The following is a 22,881-nucleotide window of genomic DNA, read 5'->3' on the forward strand; positions in this document are numbered from 1 at the left end:
CACTAGATTTTTTTTGCATAAATGTTTTGCAGATGATCCATTTATATAGCCCATCTGATAGTGTTTTTGTAAAAATGTATAGGTTTGCTTATTTCTAATAACATTGTGCTGATTTTTAGACTCCTAACCAAGCCCCAAAATATCAGATGTAGACCCAGGTCTGCAGATTTGTGCTGCTATTGTTTGTGTAATCTGTTTTTTCATATGCAGGGAAAGTGGGAGGAGGGGGGTGTCTGCTCTTTCTGCTTTCCTAGCCCCTTTCACTGGGTGTCCCAGCCTAACCTCATCAACATTGCTAAACTGGGAGCTTCTAAGTAAGTTTTTAAAAGGTTTTATACTAGTTCTAGATCTGTATCTGTGCATATTCTTCTTTATAGTAGTGTCTATTACATGCAGTTATAGCAAAATTGGTTTATACTGCCCCTTTAACATGTGCACATTATCTCCTGTCCTGCAGTTGTGGTATTAACAGGTAAACCACTTGTTTGATGCTACAGCTTTGTAAAAAATAACTGTAAAGTGCTTGTTGATGAGATAATGCATTACTTCCACTCCTGGTCAACTACTTATATTTTGCATTATGCAATTTTCTAAAAACAGTAAAGTAAACTGTTTATAGATGGTTTGGGCCACACTTATCTGCACTGTTTTTAGTGTTGGATGGTACAATACAGCCACCTGTATCACCAGAACCGTTGAGAGCAATGTAATATATGATTGATAGGCAACCCCTGTGTCTTTGTGCATGTGTCAAGCCACATTTGTATCATCAGCGGATAACTGGCAACCCAAAGGCCTCATGTGGCCCTCAGGACAATTCTTTGTGGCCCCTGGTAAAAAGCAGAACTAAGAATGTGTGCCACTGTTTTTGTGGATCATGGAAAAATCAAAACTAAAAATGTGTTCTTTGGAGTGGCCAGAACTCAAAAGAACCATCTGGAGGTCAAACAGCAAATAGAGGCTACATGCAACTTTACCTATATCCCCTGGGTCACTGGACATTTTTAGGAAGTATATTTTTATTTGGGTACTTAACAGTCATACATTTTTATGCAGCCCTTAAGGCTTCAAAAATATTGACCTGCGGCCCCCATGGGTTATGAAGATGGCTACCATTGGTGTAATTGAAGTTATGAAAGTCTGACCACAATTTCCCAGTACAAATATAATGAAGAGAGGGATGATTCAGGTCAAAGATATGACAGTACAAAGTAAAAGGGAATTGCACATTATAAATATAATGTAATTAAAATACTATTGTTTTGATATAAGTTAACATATCAATCAAGTGTGAATACATTAACATCACGTTTCCTGCAGATGTTTTTCAATGTACAAAATACCCACCCCCCACTTTTTGCTTTATTCTTTATTTTGAGGAGTTTTCTGTTAGCAAACCTTGCATTGTTTTATAGTATGTTTTCTAATGACATCTGTCAAGGCCAGGTAGGGACAGATCTGTAGTAGGGTTAGGCTTGTAAAGTCTACAGTGTGTACTTCCAATTTTCAGAATTGAAAAACCCTCAGTTTTCATACTTAAATTACAATTAAGTGAGGAAAAATAAATAATTAAATTATATTACAACACTTTTGTTGGCTATGCTTAAGTAAACATGCTATATTACAGTCTCCATTGTGTCCCTTTAAAAGCAAATAATGTTTCTAGTAATAATAAAATAAAAAATAATATTACAGTTCAGACATGTAACTATACAAGAAAACTAATAATGACACTCATATTTCAGTTTTAAAAGAACAAATAAGCCATTGTTATTTCTTCAATGAATGTTGCAGAAAAGCTAACCTTTATAAACCGATTAAAATGTTTATGGTGTTAGAAGGTAATATATTTTACAGCAGTAACTTGATTACATAGTGTAGAGTATATGTACAAGAACATTTTCATTCTATTAACCTTGAACACCGAGGGCATTGGATGAGTTTCTCCAATGATAGATGCATTTTAATCAATATAATGCAAAAACGTTTAAAAGTAAATATTTTTAATGTATGTTTGTTGAATGGGAGCTGCCTTTAATTTTGGCCTACTAGACTGAGACATCTACCATTTTATTAAAGATACTTGGACTTTGTTGGATTTCCTAATGTTTAAGTTTAGAAAATTGTATAACTTTGATTGAATCAACAGCTTTTGGAGAATACAAATCGGAAGTATTGCAGCAAATAAAAAAGTAAAAACCAACAACCTGGTGAGAATATTTCTACTAGGACAGTAAGAGAGCATTATTGATACAACTTTACTTTCCAGAGTAATATTTTGTGTAATATGTTTAAAATAGGCCATAAGTCTTTGGATATGAGTAAGTCTTTTAAGCATAATATTTGAACTATTGGGTGGAGTCTTTGTTACAGTCCAAAGTTGTTTTAGTTCCATCTTATTTAAGACATATCAACCATCTATTTTCATTTATATAGGTAACTGAATGTAAGGAATGGTTTATCAGGTTTTTATTTGTTTGTTTGTTTTTTAATGGGAAATTGGTGTCTCACAGCGCCCTACCCAAAGTGATCCTTATAGCTTCTTAGAAGACTGTCTGAGTACAGTCTTGAGAAAGGCCTAAGGAAGGGCCGAAACGCGTTGGCTATTTATGGTAAGCCTCATTTCATTCATATTTATGTCATTATAAGCAATTTTGCACTATTTTATGTTTTTATTCCACAGGTCTACACTGGGAATATTTTTCCTTCTTCGATTTACTACACTTTGGACTATTGCTACCTTTTGTAGGATCACTTGTTCTAATAGGACTAAGGAGCACCATAAAGTAACTTTTTGATTTTTTCAAATTTTTCAAACTCAAACTTTTTTGTCTTTTTTATATATTTTTTAAATTTTTTAATTTTTCACATTTTTTTCATATTTTAACCTTTTTTAATTTTTGATGGTTTTTTTTGAGAATACAATAATTTTTTACACTCACCACTAATATTGGAATTTTTTGGAGTTATCTATACAATTTTTCTTTGATATTTGGATTTGGTTACTTCACAGGGTTTTTTGGATTATAACCTTTGACACACTATTGCACTATCAAGCAGAACTTTTACCCTATTTGTGAGGACTCACACATTGAATTTTATAAACATTTTGAACTGAGACTTATCAGCTTGAGAGATACATAACGGACAATTTTTGAATAGGATAGAAAAACCATATTTAATCTAATTTTTATACGTGTTTTTTACATTTGTTTTTAACTCTATTTGTTTCTAACTCTGTATTTTGTTGTTTTTTTACTCTTTTTATTTGAACCAACTTTATTAATACATAGATAAAAACAAAAGAAAAATATTTTACAATGCTGAGGTATCACAGCTCCAGCCATAATGTACATTCATGTTAGTTTTATAAATTTTTTTAAAGAAAAAATCAAATATAAAAAAAATGAAAAACAGAAAAAAGATCATACTTGAATTTTACGTCCCAAAGTATATACAGCTTAAAAATGAATCTCTACATAAAGTGGTGGTAAATTAATACACTCTTATCATTTTTGCGAGCTTCTAGTTTGTTAGTATATTGAGCTTTTATACATTTAATGAGACACCTAAAGGCACCCAGTATTTAACTCCATACTTTTTTCATATCTGTCCCAAATGCACACACACACACAAAAAGTGATTTAGCTCACTCTATTTTTTATGGTTGTGGTAAGACAGACCTCATAGCTAGCCAGTGCCAGGGAAGGGTACCTTCCAAAACTAGCAATTGAAAGTTTTCTGCATTCATAATTAGCTCCAGAAATTGTAACTGAACTGATACTGGCCAGGCCAAAATAATCCTTTTCCATTGATGAAAAAAGATTTCTGTATGTGTATTAGAAGAAGGTCTTATATTGTGCATCTCTATTGTCATTTGTAGATATATTTTATTAATTACTTCAGCGATGCTAGGGGCTGCCGATACTTTCCATCCTTTTAATATTAAGTTCCGTGCAGCCATTATGATTTTATTTATCAAAAAAAATTCTCCTGATCTAAGCTATTTACTGTAAAGGGAAAAAACCTTATCACAAGTAATTGATATCTTATTATCAAGAAATTTATTTAACCAGAAGTTAATTTTGTTCCAATATTGCCTGATTTTGGGACAAGACCACATATAATGTAAAATATCCGTCCTTTCTGCTCTACATTTCACGCATTCACTGTGTTGTTTGTTTTTGGTCCATTTCTATATCCTATCTGGTGTCATGTAATAGTTATTTATTCGTTTTAATTGAGATTCCCTCCAGCTAATTGACTTTGTTGCTCCCTCTGATAATTTAATACTTTGCATTATTACCTGTTCCGTAATTGTCGGAAAAAACTACATTAACTTATGTTTGCGTTTTCTTTGATTTATTTGTCCAAGTCTTGTAAGGAGGGATTTATACCAGAAAGAAATTGATCTAGGCCCTACACTGTACAACTTAATACCATTAGGAATTTCTTGAGCTCCCCACTCAAAGCTATACAAATGTGATATTTGCATGAAATAGTTCTTCACCTGAAGGTATGCAAAAAAAATTGCTTGCAGGGAGTGAATACTTCACTGACAACATTTCGTAAGATTGAATTGTTGCACTATTTTCCTGGAGATATATTAAAATTCCCTGTAAACGCCATTCTTGGAATACAGCATTGTAGAGGCCTGGTCCAAAATCTTGGTTTCCTAGGATCGGTAAAAATTGTGATGCCCTATAGTTGTGCCCGATTATAGAACAGAACTTCTGCCAGGCTAATATGATATTTAAAAAAGTCCTCAAATTGCAGATTTTACTAGGTAGTCTGAATGGTGGAATATGAAGTAATGTTTTCAAATTAAATGGGGCCACCAGTTCTGTCTCTAGATCTAGATATGTGACATAATTTGCTTCCGTAAGCCAGTCAATACCAAATTTAATCAGAGAAACCCAGTTATAATATTTAATGCTTTGCAACGATAAGCCTCCATGTTTCTTTAATAGTATTAGTTTATCTATGGCAATACAAGGCTTCTTTTTACCCCACAAAAAAATTGAGCATGCAGCAAAACTAATGTCCCTTTGATGTATAAATAATGGAAGGTTCTGTAACAAGAAAAGCAACCGAGGAAAAATAATTGTTTTCAATAGCATAGAGTCCATCTATTCAGATCATTAGAAATATTAAGAAAAAACTCTGTGTAATTTAAGGCATACCATTCGTTGGGATTCCGGCTTAACATGATTCCCAAATATCTGATATGGTTAACTTCCTTGAACTTATGTTGAGTATAACTATCTGAAGTTTTACGGATCCCCAAAATCTCAGATTTTGTAGCATTAATTTTATAACCCCAAAGTGAATTATAACATTTGATTATTCCGAGAGATTTAGGAATCGATGCACTCATATTGCTTAAAAATAGAATAAGATCATCTGCATATAGAGAGAGAACTAGCTGCTGTTTCCCTACTTCAACTACACTTTTTTCCTGTCTCAGTCATACCGCCAAGGGTTCCAATGATTACATTAAATAATAACGGGGATAAAGGACATCCCTGACGTGTTCCCTTACTTAATATAATATAATCTAACAACTCATCATTGATCGACAACTGTGGTTTATTATATATCAGTCTAAGCAAATTGACCAGATTACCCATAAAACCGAAATTGCCAAGCATTGTAAATGGTCCCAAATAATCGAGTCAAATGCATTTTCCGTGTCCATTGTCAGTAGGCTGTATCTTTTCTATCTCTATCCTGTTGCAATGATTTGCCGTAGTAATAATCTAGAGTGATAAGCACTTTTCTCATATTACGGACCACATTTCTTCCTGGCATAAACCTGGTTCGATCTGCATGTATTAACGTGCCCACATGGATCAACAGTCTAGCGTAGGAGTGTCTAGCGTGTTGGATGCACGAACACAGATGGCTCTCCGTTTGCGGCCTATCTCCACTTGGGCATTTTTCCTAGGAGGCCTAGGTACACAGGCCCACCAGATTCAATCCACAAGTGTGTCCCGGAGCATGATACTGCTGCTGGACCGGCTGCTACCGGTAGCGGTGGAGGACCGGAGGGGGATGGAGGGAGACAGAACAGCTTAACCATGAAGGTTCCTGCCCTGGATTCAAGAGACAGTGGAACATGGCAGAAACATCGATAATATACACGCCAGCACGGCAGGTCCTGCTGACGTACATATTACCGTCAAGTCTACCTAAGATTTGGGAAGAAGATTACCTGCCCATGACTTCAGATAAGTACTGATTCAGCTTTATGTATTCTTAAACTGTATGAGGACATAAGTTATCATATCAGGCTTGGAACATATGCTCTTTCTGTGCTAACGGAGCTCTTTGTTATGACTCATGAATATTAAATCCACTCGGCATATTCTCTTATACAGTATTTAAGAGCACTGTTTTGGAGTGGAGATAAATACAGGTATAATTGGTGTATGAAGAACACAAGGAAGATATTGCATGGGAGCATAAGGGTGTATGCTTTGTTTTTGATGTACAAAGTGCCTGCAAAGAGTAGGGCCCGGTAGTAATAAAACTCGGACTTTTTAAAGTTACACTACTACTGATACCAATATAATCCACAGGTGCAATTTATGTGCTTTAAATAATATACTTGGGATGAACCCTCCTTTTTATTCCAGCAATATTTTCCCTAAGATAAAAAGATAGGGGTTCCAAAGCCAAATTAAATAATAAGTGCAAAATTGAGCATCCCTGCCTAGTGCCCCTACTTAACATAAAGCGAGTTGATTGTATGTCATTTACGCAAATTGTTGCAGTAGGGGAATTATATAGTAAAACTAGTCCTAAAGCCTGTGTACACGGGCCATTTTTTGCAGTACAGCAGTCCCACCCCTTGCTCTCTCTCTATCCCCCCTCTCTTTTGCTCTCTCTTTCTCTCCTCTCCTTTGCTCTCTCTTTCTCCACTCTCTTTTACTCTCTCTCTCCCCCCTGTCTTTTACTCTCTCTCCCCCCTCTCTTTTGCTCTCTCTCTTTTGCTGATTGAATTGGCTGATTCAATCAGCCAATCAGATTTTTCCTACCTTAATTCCGATTGGCTGATCTTGGACGTCATCTTGGATGACGTCATTTAAATGAACCTTCATTCGGCGAGTAGGCGTTGGTAGAAGAGGATGGATCCGCGTCGGCTGGAAGAAGATGGCTCCACTCCGGATGGATGAAGATAGAAGATGCTGCTTGGATGAAGATGTCTACCGGTCCGGATGTCCTCTTCTGCCCGGATAGGATGAAGACTTCTGCCGCTCCGGATGTCTTCTTTTGATCCATCGGTGCCCGTTTGGGTGAAGACGACTCAAGGTAGGGAGATCTTCAGGGGGGTAGTGTTAGGTTTATTTAAGGGGGGTTTGGGTTAGAGTAGGGGTATGTGGGTGGGTGGTGGGTTGTAATGTTGGGGGGTGGTATTGTGTTTTTTTTACAGGCAAAAGAGCTGATTTCTTTGGGGCATGCCCTGCAAAAAGCCCTTTTAAGGGCTGGTAAGGTAATAGAGCTGTTAACTTTTTTAATTTAGATTAGGGTAGGGAATTTTTTATTTTGGGGGGCTTTGTTATTTTATTAGGGGGCTTAGAGTAGGTATAATTAGCTTCAAATTCTTGTAATCTTTTTTTATTTTTTGTAATTTAGTGTTTGTTTTTTTTGTAATTTAGTTTAGTTTATTTAATTGTAGTTAATTGATTTAATTTATTTATTGATAGTGTAGTGTTAGGTTTAATTGTAACTTAGGTTAGGATTTATTTTACAGGTAATTTGGTAATTATTTTAACTAGGTAGCTATTAAATAGTAAATAACTATTTAATAGCTATTGTACCTAGTTAAAATAAATACAAAGTTGCCTGTAAAATAAATATAAATCCTAAAATAGCTACAATATAATTATTCGTTATATTGTAGCTAGTTTAGGATTTATTTTACAGGTAAGTATTTAGTTTTAAATAGGAATACTTTATTTAATAAGAGTGTTAGGGTTAGGGTTAGACTTAGCTTTAGGGGTTAATACATTTATTAGAGTAGCGGCGAGGTCCGGTCGGCAGATTAGGGGTTAATACTTGAAGTTAGGTGTCGGCGATGTTAGGGAGGGCAGATTAGGGGTTAATACTATTTATTATAGGGTTTTTGAGGCGGGAGTGAGGTGGTTTAGGGGTTAATACATTTATTAGAGTAGCGGCGAGGTCCGGTCGGCAGATTAGAGGATAATAAGTGTAGTTAGGTATCGGCGACGTTGGGGGGGCAGATTAGGGGTTAATAAATATTATGTAGGTGTCGGCGATGTTTGGGGCAGCAGATTAGGGGTTTATAGGCATAATGTAGGTGGCGGTGGTGTGCGGTCGGCAGATTAGGGGTTAAAAAAAATTATTATAGTGGCGGCAATGTGGGGGGACCTCGGTTTAGGGGTACATAGGTAGTTTATGGGTGTTAGTATACTTTAGAGCACAGTAGTTAAGAGCTTTATAAACCGGCGTTAGCTCAGAAAGCTCTTAACTACTGACTTTTTTCTGCAGCAGGAGTCTTGTCGGTAGAGGGTCTAATGCTCACTTCAGCCAAGACTCTAAATACCAGCGTTAGGAAGATCCCATTGAAAAGATAGGATACGCAATTGGCGTAAGGGGATCTGCAGTATGGAAAAGTCGCGGCTTGTGGGGGGACCTCGGTTTAGGGGTACATAGGTAGTTTATGGGTGTTAGTGTACTTTAGAGCACAGTAGTTAAGAGCTTTATAAACCGGCGTTAGCTCAGAAAGCTCTTAACTACTGACTTTTTTCTGCAGCAGGAGTCTTGTCGGTAGAGGGTCTAATGCTCACTTCAGCCAAGACTCTAAATACCAGCGTTAGGAAGATCCCATTGAAAAGATAGGATACGCAATTGGCGTAAGGGGATCTGCAGTATGGAAAAGTCGCGGCTTGGAAGTGAGCGTTAGACCCTATCCTGGCTGACTCTAAATACCAGCGGGCGGTAAAAAGCAGCGTTAGGACCCCTTAACGCTGCTTTTGACGGCTAACGCAGAACTCTAAATCTAGGCGATAGATTCTCTGGAAAGACAATATGGGTTCTTCTCATAGTTCTTTTGTTGATCTAATATTATTGAATGAACCATATTGAAATCTCCCCCTATAATCATTTTGCTGCCCAAAGCCCTAACCTAAAAATAAAACCCGCCCAATACACCCTTAAAAAATCCTAACACTAATCCCCTTAAGATTCACTTACCAGGAGAAGTCTTCATCCAAGCGGCAAGATGTCCTCAACGAAACCGGCAGAAGTGGTCCTCCAGATGGGCAGAAGTGGTCCTCCAGACAGGCAGAAGTCTTCACCCAGACGGCATCTTCTATCTTCATCCTTCTGACGTGGAGCGGCTCCATCTTCAAGACATCCGGTGCGGGGCATCCTTTCAATCGACGTCTTCTTGCTGAATGAAGGTTCCTTTAAATCACGTCATCCAAGATGGCATCCCTTAGATTCCGATTGGCTGATAGAATTCTATCAGCCAATCGAAATTAAGGTTGAAAAAATCCTATTGGCTGATGCAATCAGCCAATAGGATTGAGCTTGCATTCTATTGGCTGTTCCAATTAGCCAATAGAATGCAAGCTCAATCCTATTGGCTGATTGGATCAGCCAATAAGATTGAAGTTCAATCCTATTGGCTGATTGCATCAGCCAATAGGATTTTTTCAACCTTAAATCCGATTGGCTGATAGAATTCTATCAGCCAATCGGAATCTAAGGGACGCCATCTTGGATGACGTAATTTAAAGGTACCTTCATTCAGCAAGAAGACGTTGATTTAAGAGGATGCTCCGCGCCGGATGTCTTGAAGATGGAGCTGCTCCACGTTGGAAGGATGAAGATAGAAGATGCCACCTGGGTGAATACTTCTGCCCGTCTGGAGGACCACTTCTGCCCATCTGGAGGACCTCTTCTGCCGGCTTCGTTGAGGACATCTTGACGCTTGGATGAAGAATTCTCCCGGTAAGTGGATCTTCGGGGGTTAGTGTTAGGAGTTTTTAAGGGTGTGTTGGGTGGGTTTTATTTTTAGGTTAGGGCTTTGTGCAGCAATAGAGCTAAATGCCCTTTTAAGGGCAATGCCCATCCAAATGCCCTTTTCAGGGCAATGGGGAGCTTAGGTTTTTTTAGTTAGGGTTTTATTTGGGGGGTTGGTTGTGTGGGTGGTGGGTTTTACTGTTGATGGGGTTGATTGTATTTTTTTTTACAGGTAAAAGAGCTGATTACTTTGGGGCAATGCCCCGCAAAAGGCCCTTTTAAGGGCTATTGGTAGTTTAGTTTAGGCTAGGGTTTTTTTATTTTGGGGGGCTCTTTTTATTTTGACAAACTTGTAATACCGGCGCTATGGAAGTCCCATTGAAAATAGACTATACGCAAATTGCGTAAGTTGATTTGCGGTAAGGCCAAAAAAGTGTGCGGTGCTCCTAAATCTGCAAGACTAGTAATACCAGCGGTAGTGAAAAAGCAGCGTTATAACCTGATAACGCTGCTTTTTCAGTATAACGCAAAACTCATAATCTAGCCGTTAGTGTTTGACATTTTAAGTTGACTAGTTAGAGCATTAATTGAAGTTTCCTGTTCTAGGTCTTTATCCTCCATATCAGATACCCTCTGTTCAACTAAAGCTATTTTGGTTGAAAATTGTTTCATTTCTTATGTTAGTGCATCCAAACTATTCTGTATAGCATCAAATTTAGGAAGGAAAAGTGCACTAATCTTTTTCAGTAAATCAGAAGACTGACTACTGTCTTCCATGGATAGCTCTAGTCCCGGATCTAAGCTACGTCTGCTGTTTTTCTTATCTTGGTTCCAGTTTCTTGCCATACTTGCAGGTTTATACTTAGATGTGGTTGAAACAAACCTATCCAAACACCAAGTGAAGCAATATTCCTAAAATTCCAATGATATAAATCTATTGTATATATACCTCACATATAGTTTAGGAATATATAATTCATCAGAGGGAAAAAAATGTATATAACGTGTCAAAAATTGTGAGTATACCAAAAAAAAAAAATCCCTATATTTTATATGTTCAAAATTGTGTGTATCCGGTGATAGAAAAAACAAAGCAAAAAAACAGCAAACTTCTCGTTTCCCAAAAAAGAGAAGGGAAATATATCAAACACACCGAAAAAAAACAAAAAACTTTAGACTAAACCGTGTATCTTATATGTTCAAAATTTTGTGTATCAAGTGTCAGAAATTCTATCAAGTATTCAAAACCTTACACGTGTCACGTGTTTCTCGAGCCGTTGGCGTCCCGCCTGTGGATATGAGTCACACCTTCAGCTCGCTTTCCCTGTCGACCTCCAATGGAGCGGCCTGCTCCCAAACTCTCAGCCTCACACAACATTGAATCTCAGCTCCGCCCCTTCTCCTGGGATGAACCCTCCTATATAATGGACTGTATAAAGTGGTTATACAAATTAAGCAGCATCAATGGCCTTCAAACAGATATAAATGCAAAAAATATTATTAAACAACTAATGGAGGCTACAATTAATCAATTCCGAACTGTATTTGAATGAATTGCCTTTTTACAGTGTCATACTCATTCGTGAGGTACCCAGGTTCATCTCAGGGGACGGTAAAATTAAATTAAAAAACTAAAAGGATATACTAGACTGTTGGAGCACCTTTTGTCTTTTTCTCTTCTCCATTTACTCCCTGGTGGAGGTTCATACAGCAATGGACTTTAAAGGAGGTTAAAGAGAGGAGAAGGGAAGTGTGAAAATGAGGAAATAAATCCTCCCTAGGCCCTCTGACACATTTGTATATGTGTAACTGTTATCAATTACTATACTAGTAGTGGCATAATTATGCTTCCATTTTCTTTCTTCTCCTTTTTTTCTCTTTTTGTAACAATTGGCTGGCTTAGGTATATAAGGATAAAGTAAGAAAATTGTAAATCTATGAGCAGCTGCTTTGTATAGCATGGTCTATGGTTTAGAGACCTGAAATAATATTTTAAATATTTTGTACTAAGGATTTAATTTAGGTTTAAAGTGTAAAAGTCGAAAGCTGGATAGTGGATACCTCTGTTATATTTTATAATACCAGCTAACGACGAGTGTTATCATACAGATTGTTTAGAGCAGGGGTCGCCAACCTTTCGGACCTCAGGGACCACTAAACTCACAATTTTGAATCCCGTGGACCACTTACCACCTGTATAATGTGTGTATATTTAACCATACATAAGTTTACATTATGTATATATTTACACATTTTTAAGAATATTTTTTTGGAATTAATGAACTGAATGACAGAACTGAGAGAATACTTCTGAATGACAGATGAAGGGTGAGTGTCAACTTTTGAGCTGCAAACAGAGAAAGTGGGAAGAAAAGAATTATGCTTAAAAGGACAACAAGACTTCCAAGTTACCTCCCCAGTTAGGAATTGTTCAAAACTACTTATGATCATGGACAAACATTGGAGTCATAAATTAAGTTTATATCAGAAAGCTCTCAATAAGGATGTGAGCTAACCATGACTGATGTTACTGGCAATTACTATAATACTGGTGGGATATGGCTGATCTGCTGTGTGGCAATTAATGGAATTCAGGGGGAATGGCTTTGTGTGCTGGAAAATTATTAGAATGAAAAATAATTAATATTTAATAAAAAAAAAGAAAATGGAGGGGAGGAAGACAAACAGCGATGTTAGTCCATCTGAAGGAAGAACTACTACAAAGAGACAGGTAAAGGGAAGAAAATAAATGAAATATAAGAGAGAATTTTTTTTTTAAGATTTTCTTTTTTTATATACTATAATTCCACTATTTCAAGCCAATACTATATCAACCTCTCTGAGCAGCGCACCAGGCAGGAGGAGTTAAATTGTGCAGTACTACGCAACGTGTGTAGGAAGATTGTAATTTAACTCCCCCGTCAGCTTTCACTGATATCCAGCCAGACACGAGGGTGACACCATCAGAGAAGATTAATTCCTGCTTGATGGTGTCATGGACCACCAACATCTTCTCCTGGACCACCAGTGGTCCACGGACCACTGGTTGGCGACCGCTGGTTTAGAGTCATAGTTTGTACTGACAAAAAAGATAAGGAAATGAATATGCAAATCTGAATTTGTTCCACCTTTTTTCCCTTTTTTTTTCTCTCCCCCCACTAGCACTTTTTCTTTTGGGTTGTTTTGAACATGGATAAATATATAAATAAAAATAAGTCACCTAAAATGCCCACAAAAGGTTGCACACTGAAAAAACGAAATAAATCCACTTTAGACACCATTGAGGATTTAAGTGAGAAGAGTATACCTCAAAGCAACACTAATTTGGAATTATTAAAGTAAATGAATGCTCTATTTTCACCGAAGTTTGATCTTATTCAGAGCAGCATAACGTCACTATCTAATGAAGTTAAGCAGTATGCTAATCGTTTAACACAGGTGGAACAAAGGGTATCAGAGGTAGAGGATAGGGAAATACTCAGAGAACAAAATATGCAGATATTGTTAAAACAGGTAGAGAGTATTAAGACTAAATTAGAGGACCTTGAAAACAGGTCACGTAGGAATAATATGAGTATGATTGGTCTCCCAGAAGATATTTTGGAGGAAGACTTGAAACATTTTGTATAGAAATAGCTAGTATTATTTCTAGGCTTGAAAGAGACAGACTTCTCCCCCAGAATAGAAAGGATACATAGAATGGGCCTGAGAAAGGAGGTCAGAAAAGGTGAATATTACAACAGACCGGTTATCCAAAAAATGTTAAATTTTCAGGATAAAATACAGATTATGCAGGCATATAGAAGTAAGAATAGTACTATAGAGTATAGAGGTAAAAATATTGTATTATTCAATGACTTTTCAGTTGAGACTTCTAATAAATGAAAAGTGATGGCCCCATTATGCACACAGATGATACAGGCAGGTTTGAAAGCCAGGGTTACATTTACCCACCAATAAGCAAGCATAACCCAGGTTCTCAACCAAAAATGGGCCGGCTCCTATTCATCACATTCCTGCTTTTTAAATAAAGATAGCAAGAGAATGAAGAAAAAATTATAAAAAGGGGTAAATTAGAACGTTGCTTAAAATTGCATGCTCTATCTGAATCATGAAAGAAAAAAATTGGGTTTAGTGTCCCTTTAAGAGTAGCTTGGTCAAAGAGATAATATTTACACCTGGAGAGAAGCGGAAAAAAGGTCTTGCTATTTTATTAAGTAAAGCTCTACAGTACAACGTTAAGAATCATATTTTAGATAAAGATGGTAGATACATAATTGTTGATATTGAGATTGAGGGGGCGACAACTCTTCCTATGTAACGTATATGGCCCTAACAAATTGAACTTTAGTTTCTGGAACTCTCTTAGGGATGTTCTTATCCCATTTTTTTGATAGGCCAATTGTTTTAGGCGGAGACCTGAATTCAACTCCTAATGAGATTCTGGATAGAAAGCAGTTGGGTTTGAAAGGAGGAAAGGAAAAAAAGGGTAAAAGAAATAATATCAAAGATATTAAATCATTACAATATAGAAGAAAGCGAGAAGCTAATATCTTAAAGCAATTAAAGAAAGAACTTAAACTGCAAGATATATGGAGAATCCTGCATCCGGATGAAAGGGAATTCACATGTCTCTCTAAGTCATGTTCCGTACTTTCTAGAATAGACATGTTTTTAATTTCCGAAAGCTTAGTCAATTCTATTATAGAATCCTGAATAGATCAAGTCACCATCTCTGATCATGCACCTATTATCATGCTTATGGAAGTCTCAAAAGGACAGAGGGGAGAGAAATGTTTCACTTTCCCCAAATATTTAATTAACGACCCAAAATTTATTATATATGTACAAAATAAGTGGGCAGGCTATAAACGTAATAATATAGGCTATATGGATAATATTGATATTTTTTGGCAAGCTGGGAAATTATTGCATATATGTGTAAATTTTAAAAAAAGATAGAAATTAGGAAAAAGCAGGTATCCAATCAAATAATTAACACATATTCAAAATATATCAGGGATCGAGATCAAGATAGCTGGAGGGAATATTTGACAGCCAAAGAACAGCGTGACAATTTTCAAATTAATCTATTAAGCAAGATTTTAGGAAAGCCGCTAAATACTATAGATTTGGCAATAAATCTGGAGCATTACTGGCACAGATAAATAGATATCAGAAAAAGTCTCCACTTATTACTAAAATCAAAATACATGATAGAAAGTTAACAGAAATGGGTAAAATTAAAGAAGCCTTCCAAGAGTTTTACACTGAACTATACTCTAAACCTAATGTTGATATGGAGAAGAGGGAGTGTTTTTGGAACCATAGCGAGAATTCTAGGGTTAATTCTTCTGACTTGGAAAAGATAAATACCCCAATTTTATAAACCAAAGGTTTCAAAGATTATTAAAGAATTAGCGAATAACAAGGCAGCTGGTCCAGGCGGTCTCCCTGACAAATTTTGCAAGATCCTAGCAAATGAGACCTCAGAAGTCTTAACTCTTTTATTTAATAAAATCTGGTCTGGCCAAATCACTCCCCCGAGGAATTTTAATGAATCTGTAATTACACTTATTTTGAAACCAGGGAAAACCCCAGAATGTATAGATTTAGATAGACCAATTTCTTTATTGAATCTAGATTATAAGATATTAACTAAATTAATCGCGAAGAGAATACTGCCTTCCCTGGTGGAGGTGATAAGCTCTGACCAGACTGGATTTATGAAGGGCAGATCTTTAAATATAAATGTTAGGAAATATATACTGAATCATCTGCATGCCTGTTAATTAGCAACTCTAGATCTGTCCCATTTAGACTATTACGATGGATACGTCAAGGATGCCCACTATCTCCACTTATTTTTAATTTAATGCTTGAATCATTTGCTATATTGATAAAAAAAGAAATTCAGGGCATAAATATGTTTGGGCAAGAGATCACAGTGGTGTTATATGCGGAAGAATCCTTTCATTTTTACTCATAAATCTTTGACAAATTTCCCTAAGATTAGCAAAATAATAGTTATTTAGTGCCTTTTCTGGATACGTAGTTAACGTAAATAAATCTGAGATCTTATGGGTATATAAGAATAAAGAATCTGCTCCCAGAATGTTCAAGGAGGCTGGGAAATGTTTGACATATTCGGGGATTAAGATTTCTAACAACCCAGAGGAATGGTATAAATTTAATTTTATGCCTGGGGTTAAAAAGTTTTGTGAACAACTTAAAAAATGTAAGTCGATACCACTTTCTCTGTCAGGCAAAATAAGCTTGCTAAAAATGATCGCTCTACCAAAACTGCTTTATATCTTTCAAAATGTAGCTCTCCTTCTGAAGAGGACAGATGTCAACAGAATTAATTCTGCAATTAGATATTATCTATGGGGGGCAGGGAAGGCCAGAATTAGTCTTAACAAATTAACAATATCCAAAAGATTCTTAGGAATAGCTCTCCCTTATATTGTTAATTTTAATCTTGCTGCATTGGCAAAAATTGCTTTACATATGATATTGAAATGTGGGCATTTTGTCATGTATGAAATTGAATCTAAAATTAATATATCAATTCCGTTAACAAATATTATGCATATGCAAATTAAAAAATTACTGAATTACATAAAAAAGATAGCTTTCTTGCGAGATCCAATTAACGTCGGGCATCGCATATGCAAGATTTTAAAAATTCATTTCTCAGTCTATTTTTAGAGATAGCTAACAATCCAAATCTTCAACTGGGATAGAATGCTAAATCTTGGTACAATAAGGGATTAATCAGAGTATGTCAAATGTTTAATAAAGCACAAGGAGAGGTATGTCTCCTCTCCTTTGACCAAATCAGGGACAGGTACAACCTGGATGGGAAACATTGGTTGTCATATCTGCAAATTAAGCAATACTGTAGTTATTTACATAGAATATATGGTGTACATTGGGAGTGGAAGGTGATCACTCCTATTATTAATGCATTTAGGTACAGAAAATTCTCCATTTCTCTCTTATACAATGTAATCACTAACATGAATCATGAACCCTCACTGGAGGAAACTGTACATAAGTGGAATTAATTAAGTCTACATACTATAGATGGTCACATTTTAGATAAGAGTTTAGGGAAGGTAGAAAAGCTACCCTCTCTGCTTTTTCCAGAGAACAACATGTCAAGCTATAACTGATGACATATATAACCCCATATAGTAGATCTAAGTGGGGAACAAGTTCAGTGCCCCCATGCTGCCCTTAATGCAAACTTCCTAGAGCCAATATTCTGCACTGTCTATGGTTATGCCCTAAAATTATGAGATTTTGGAAAACGGTTAATTTTTAGATAAATAATATCTGCTCCACTAATATCGATTTTTCTCCTTAACTATTTTTTTTTTTTCATCAGCGGACTTAATATCCCGACATAGGCAAAATTTTATAAACACTTTAATAATCATTAGGCGGAATTTAATATTTAAAACTTGAATAAGGGATAAGGAACCTTTCTTTGTATCTTTCAAAAATGCAGAAAAAATACAGTTTCTATCTAGTAGAGCAATACGACATCTGGTTTAAGATTCAGCACAATGTGGAATCATTTTTTGAAAAATGGAAATGTTGGATTTTGAATTTAAATTATGAGGATCAACTGATATTGATTGATGAAGAATTTTGAATCAGCCCAGTTATATGATGGAATGCAATTTAAGGGGTAAATGGATATTTGGTGATACTTGAGTATCTATAATAGCAACTCATGGAGACAATTTTTTTCCCTCTCTCTCCATCCTCTCCCTCCCTTCTGGGCGCTAAATTAATAGCTATAGTAATATATGAGGAAACTTACTATATCACACATTATATTTGTTAGAATTTCCCAATGAAGAGTAGGCTTAAAGGGACATAATACTCATATGCTAAATCACTTGAAACTGATGCAGTATAACTGTAAAAAGCTGACAGGAAAATATCACCTGAGCATCTCTATGTAAAAAAGGAAGATATTTTACCTCACAATCTCCTCAGCTCAGCAGAGTAAGTTCTGTGTAAAAAGTTATACTTCAGCTGCTGGTAAAAAAAAAAAAAAATTGAAGAAGAAATGAACAGCAGCCAATCAGCATCAACAGTGCTGAGGTCATGAACTCTTTTACAGTGATCTCATGAGATTTCACTTAAAGGGACATAATACTCATATGCTAAATCACTTGAAACTGATGCAGTATAACTGTAAAAAGCTGACAGGAAAATATCACCTGAGCATCTCTATGTAAAAAAGGAAGATATTTTACCTCACAATCTCCTCAGCTCAGCAGAGTTAGTTCTGTGTAAAAAGTTATACTCAGCTGCTCCCAGCTGCAGGTAAAAATAAAAAAAATGAAGAAATGAACAGCAGCCAATCAGCATCAACAGTGCTGAGGTCATGAACTCTTACTGTGATCTCATGAGATTTGACTTAACTCTCATGAGATTTCATAGTAAGCTTCCTTTACCTGATTGGTGAAATAATATGAGAGTGCACAAGGCTCATCCTTTCAGCTGTCCCAGGAGAGACACATTAAAATGCTGCTTAGAAATCCTTTACAATGGGAGGTGGCTACTGAGGAACTTTTGAGGTAAAATATCTTTCTTTTTTACATAGAGATGTTCAGGAGATATTTTCTAGGCAGCTTTTTACAGCTATGCTGCATCACTTTCAAGTGTTTAAACATTTGGGTATTATGGCCCTTTAAAGGGACATGAAACCCAAATTTTTTCTTCCATGATTTAGAAAGAGCATGTGATTTTAAACAACTTTCTAATTTACTTCTATTATCTCATTTGCTTAATTCTCTTGATATCACTTGCTGAAAAGATATGCTCAGTAGCTGCTGATTGGTTGCTGCACATAGAGGCCTTGTGTAATTGGCTCACACATGTGCATTGCTATTTCTTCAACAAAGATATCTAAAGAACTGAGCAAATTAGATAATAGAAGTAAATTGGAAAGTTGTTTAAAATTACATGCCCTATCTGAATCATGAAAGTTTGACTTTGACTAGACTGCCCCTTTAACTCTCATGAGATTTCATAGTAAACTTCCTTAAACTAAATAGGGAAATAATATGAGTGTGCACAAAGCTCACTCCCTTGCCTGTCCCGGGACAGACATACTGATTTGATGCTCAAAGTCCTTTGCAATTGGGTTTGAATATTTAGGACATTTTGAGGTAAAATATCTTTCTTTTTTACATAGAAATGTTCAGATGATATTTTCTAGTCAGCTTTTTACAGCTATGCTGCATCACTTTCAAGTGTTTCAACATTGGTTATCATGGCCCTTTAATTCTCTATATAAGGAAATGTAGTTTGGGTTTAAGTTTAGTTATTTAGTTTTGGAAAATGATGGTGTACAGTATAGCAGCAAATATTAATTATGCGAGTAAGGTGATGCTATGTATAAATATCGATATATACGTTTTTGTACTTTTTTTTACGATGTGACAATATATTGTGTTAATGCTGTACACTTCAAATAAAGATTTAAAAAAAATGTGCCCACCACTTTTTTAAGTCTTTCTGCTACTAAAAATGTCAATACCTTGTAATCACTATTTAGGAGCGATATTGGTCTATATGAACCCAACTCTTCTATATCCTTTTCTTTTTTTTTTTTTTTTTAAAGTAGTTTTTATTGAGGTAGCAATAACATACATAACATATTCATAAATCTGTCATGGCAACACGCCTCTCAACATACATTAATTCTTACATATCTAGTACAGGAGGCCTGTCTTAGAGTCTGTGAACAGTAATACATCTTTAACCTTAGAAATTATATACAGCCATGCTCGGCACCTCTTTTTATATATAGGTACATTTACATTTGGACAACAGAAAGTGGATTAACAGGTGGTTGCCCTCCTGCGGCCTGACTCTCATGTAAATATTCTAGGTAATAGGAAGCAGGCCTTCATGTGTCCATACAATCACATCAGATCATAAATCCGATCAACAACAAGAAAATTAATAGTGTAAATTGCATAAGTTTTGTTTCATAGAGCATTAGTATTAGTTATATAGGTCCCTTTAGATCCTCTGAGATATGTTAGAACTGTTATACTCAAAACTTAGATAAAGATAATATAGGGTACATTTTCATTTGGACAACAGAAAGTAAATTAACAGGTTGTATTCCTCCTACGGCGTGACTCTCATGTAAATTTTCTATCTAATAGGAAGCAGGCCTCTATGTGTCCATACAATCACATCAGAACTTAAACCAGATTAAAAACCAAGAAAATTACTAGTGTAAATTGCATATGTTTTGTTCTGTAGAGCAGTAGGGTTAGTTATATAGGTCCCTTTTAAAGCCTCTGGGATATATTAGAATCATTATACTCAAAATTTAGATAAAGATAATATAGCAATAACCAATGTTAAAAATGCATCTCCACACTAAAATCTCCACATGCTGCACACATTTCACTACTGACCCATATGAATTCCATAGTTTTCTGCTGGGATGCTATATCAGATTTAACCCTAGAGGGGAATATAAAGATTGCTCTAATGTTTTACACCCTTCTTATATAAAAAAAACCATAGTTAGTATAACAGTGTTACAAATATCTATCTAAACAAACAGAAATATACGCCTATGCGTCAATATAAGCACACTGTACATTACTAAGCTAGCAGGTATATTCATGTATTATAGTACTTTCACCCTCCATTTACCAAGCATAACAGTTAGACATATTAAGCAGGGGAGCATAGACCCAGGGTTCTAAATAAACGGTTGCTGTCAAATGAACATGGGTAACAGAGCCAGCATGGCAAACATCAGCGTACACAGTTTATATGAGGAGGCCCAAGTTCTCGATGCAGGGAAGGGTGGGGTCTCTAATGTCGGACCTAGGAGTCCAACCTTATCTCATATTATTGTACTGTCACCCAATACCTGTCGGATCGTAGCCGCAAGGAAAAATTAAAGACCTCCCGGTCTCCACGGTGCTAGGACAGCTGAGCGGGCAGGAGGGACGTATCTCGCCCTCAAGCCAGCCGTGGAACTCCCAGAATAGGCTGCTGTGATACGTAGGGGAGGTCATGCCAGGATGCTCCATCCACCGCCCAGGGAGGCCGGCCGCATCTCCCCAGACAGCGAACAGGGCCGGTCCCGGACCAGGACTCCATATTTGGCCCTCAAGCAGGTAGTGCCACTGATCGCACCAGACCAAGAGGTGCCGGTTCGCATCTTTAAGGCTCCGGTCCCTCCCAGCGCAATCAGGCGCCCTCCGCTCATGCCGCTCTGAAGCTGAGGCAAGTGGGATAACTTCGGGTATGTTCCGTGCTTGCTTTCCTTCGCCCTTAGGGCTTGGACTATGGGGTGGGAATAGTGGCAGATCGCTCTGTGATGCTTCACTATATTCAGGTGCGGTTTCCCCCAGAGACTGTTGCGCAACTATTCGGTCAGCTCTCTCGCATATCAATGCTTCCCGCTTCTCCATCAAAGCCTTAACAACGAGGTATAAATCTTCCATGGTGGCTTAATGGAGGTGGATATAGATATCACTCTGAGTGAGTGCAGAGGTACAGTTCTTACTCTGCTTACCCCGGTTCCCCGGCGGGGGGTGCTGGGTTTTCCTTCCTTGTAGGCCGCCAAGAAATCCCTGCGGTCCGGTTTGGGAAGCTTCTTTTTCTATAAATATAAATATATTCCAGTCCTGCAAAGTGCTCTCTACTTCATGAGAATCAGTTTCTGTCTGGATGAATGAAAATATCTTAATTACAAGGTGGATTGTAATTTTACTTTAGAGAGCTCCCAATTTAGCAGCCATCTTAGGCCCTGGCCCGGACACGCCCCATCCTTTCCTTTTTTATATATGAGTGTTATTATTGAAGCAAAAAAAGGGGAACTCCATACTATTTTGGCAAAAATAATCATTGAATAATTTAACTAATGTTTTAGGGACTTCTTTTTTCAAAATGTTATAAAACTCGGCTGGTAGCACGTCAGGTACAGGTGCTTTATTATGCTTCATCTTTTTTATAACTGCTTCTATCTCTTCTATAGTAATTTTATTTAACTTGCTATAAAGCTTCACTGGAGACTTCTCCTAAAAAAAAATAAAAAAAATAGGCAACAGCCGTGAGGAGGGAGAGAGAGAGAGGATGTGCACGTAAAATGAACAAAAAGAAAAATAGGAATTAAAATCTTCGGGTGGATTCTTATCATATTGTATTTTACTGCTTTCATAAAAAACACAAATCAACAAAATATTGACAACCATAAATTTAAATCCATAAACCAATGTGTAACTGGCCATGTCTATTCAGAATAGCCTCCAAATAGCAACCATGTGCTTCTCTTATTAACTCTGCTTTACTCAACCTGTTAAATTAACATGGTGTTTTACCAGGTAGTTTTTAGCCTCGTTGTTTTAAGGACATTAGTTCCCTCATCGCTGTCTACTATTATTTGTACCGGATATCTTAATCCTGCCGTAAATTCTGCTTTAATGAGTGTGGTACAAAAAGGTGCCATCTCCCTTCTTTTGGCTGAAGTCTCAGCAGAAAAATCTTGAAAGAGATGGATCCGATTAGAACCCACCATTAAATTATTCGTTTTTCTGTACTGCTTCAATATGTTCACCTTGTCTTGGAAGTTCACAAATCTTATCATGACTGTACAGGGCCTGGTGCTCCCATCTGGATATTTCTTAATGGAACCTGTTGTGTGTGCTCTCTCTACAAGTATTTTATCTGTTTGAAGATTTAAGCCTAACATTTATGGAAGAGTTTGTGAGGCAAAATTAATTAAATTCTCAAATTTGCTGCTCTCAGGTAAACCTATTATTCTTATGTTATTTCTTCTGGACCTATCTTCTAGATCTTCACTTCTAGCTTGTAGTGTTTTAATGT

At 36.5% G+C, this 22,881-nt stretch overlaps 1 protein-coding gene across 2 annotated transcripts in view; it reads left to right on the top strand.

Moving 5' to 3' along the window:
• Positions 1 to 22,881, top strand: part of DLGAP1 (DLG associated protein 1) — a 710,871-nt gene that overhangs the window by 333,680 nt on the left and 354,310 nt on the right. Inside the window, exon 5 of one of the 2 annotated variants that reach the window (XM_053714947.1) lies at positions 4,971 to 4,996. The exons of the other annotated variant lie outside the window; for it this stretch is intronic. Within the exon in view, the coding sequence (XP_053570922.1) occupies positions 4,971 to 4,996 (26 nt within the window). The remainder of the gene's footprint in view (positions 1 to 4,970; positions 4,997 to 22,881) is intronic. 2 annotated transcript variants of the gene reach the window in all.

The sequence above is a fragment of the Bombina bombina genome, chromosome 5 (assembly GCF_027579735.1).
Source record: "Bombina bombina isolate aBomBom1 chromosome 5, aBomBom1.pri, whole genome shotgun sequence".
NCBI classification, from domain to species: domain Eukaryota; kingdom Metazoa; phylum Chordata; class Amphibia; order Anura; family Bombinatoridae; genus Bombina; species Bombina bombina.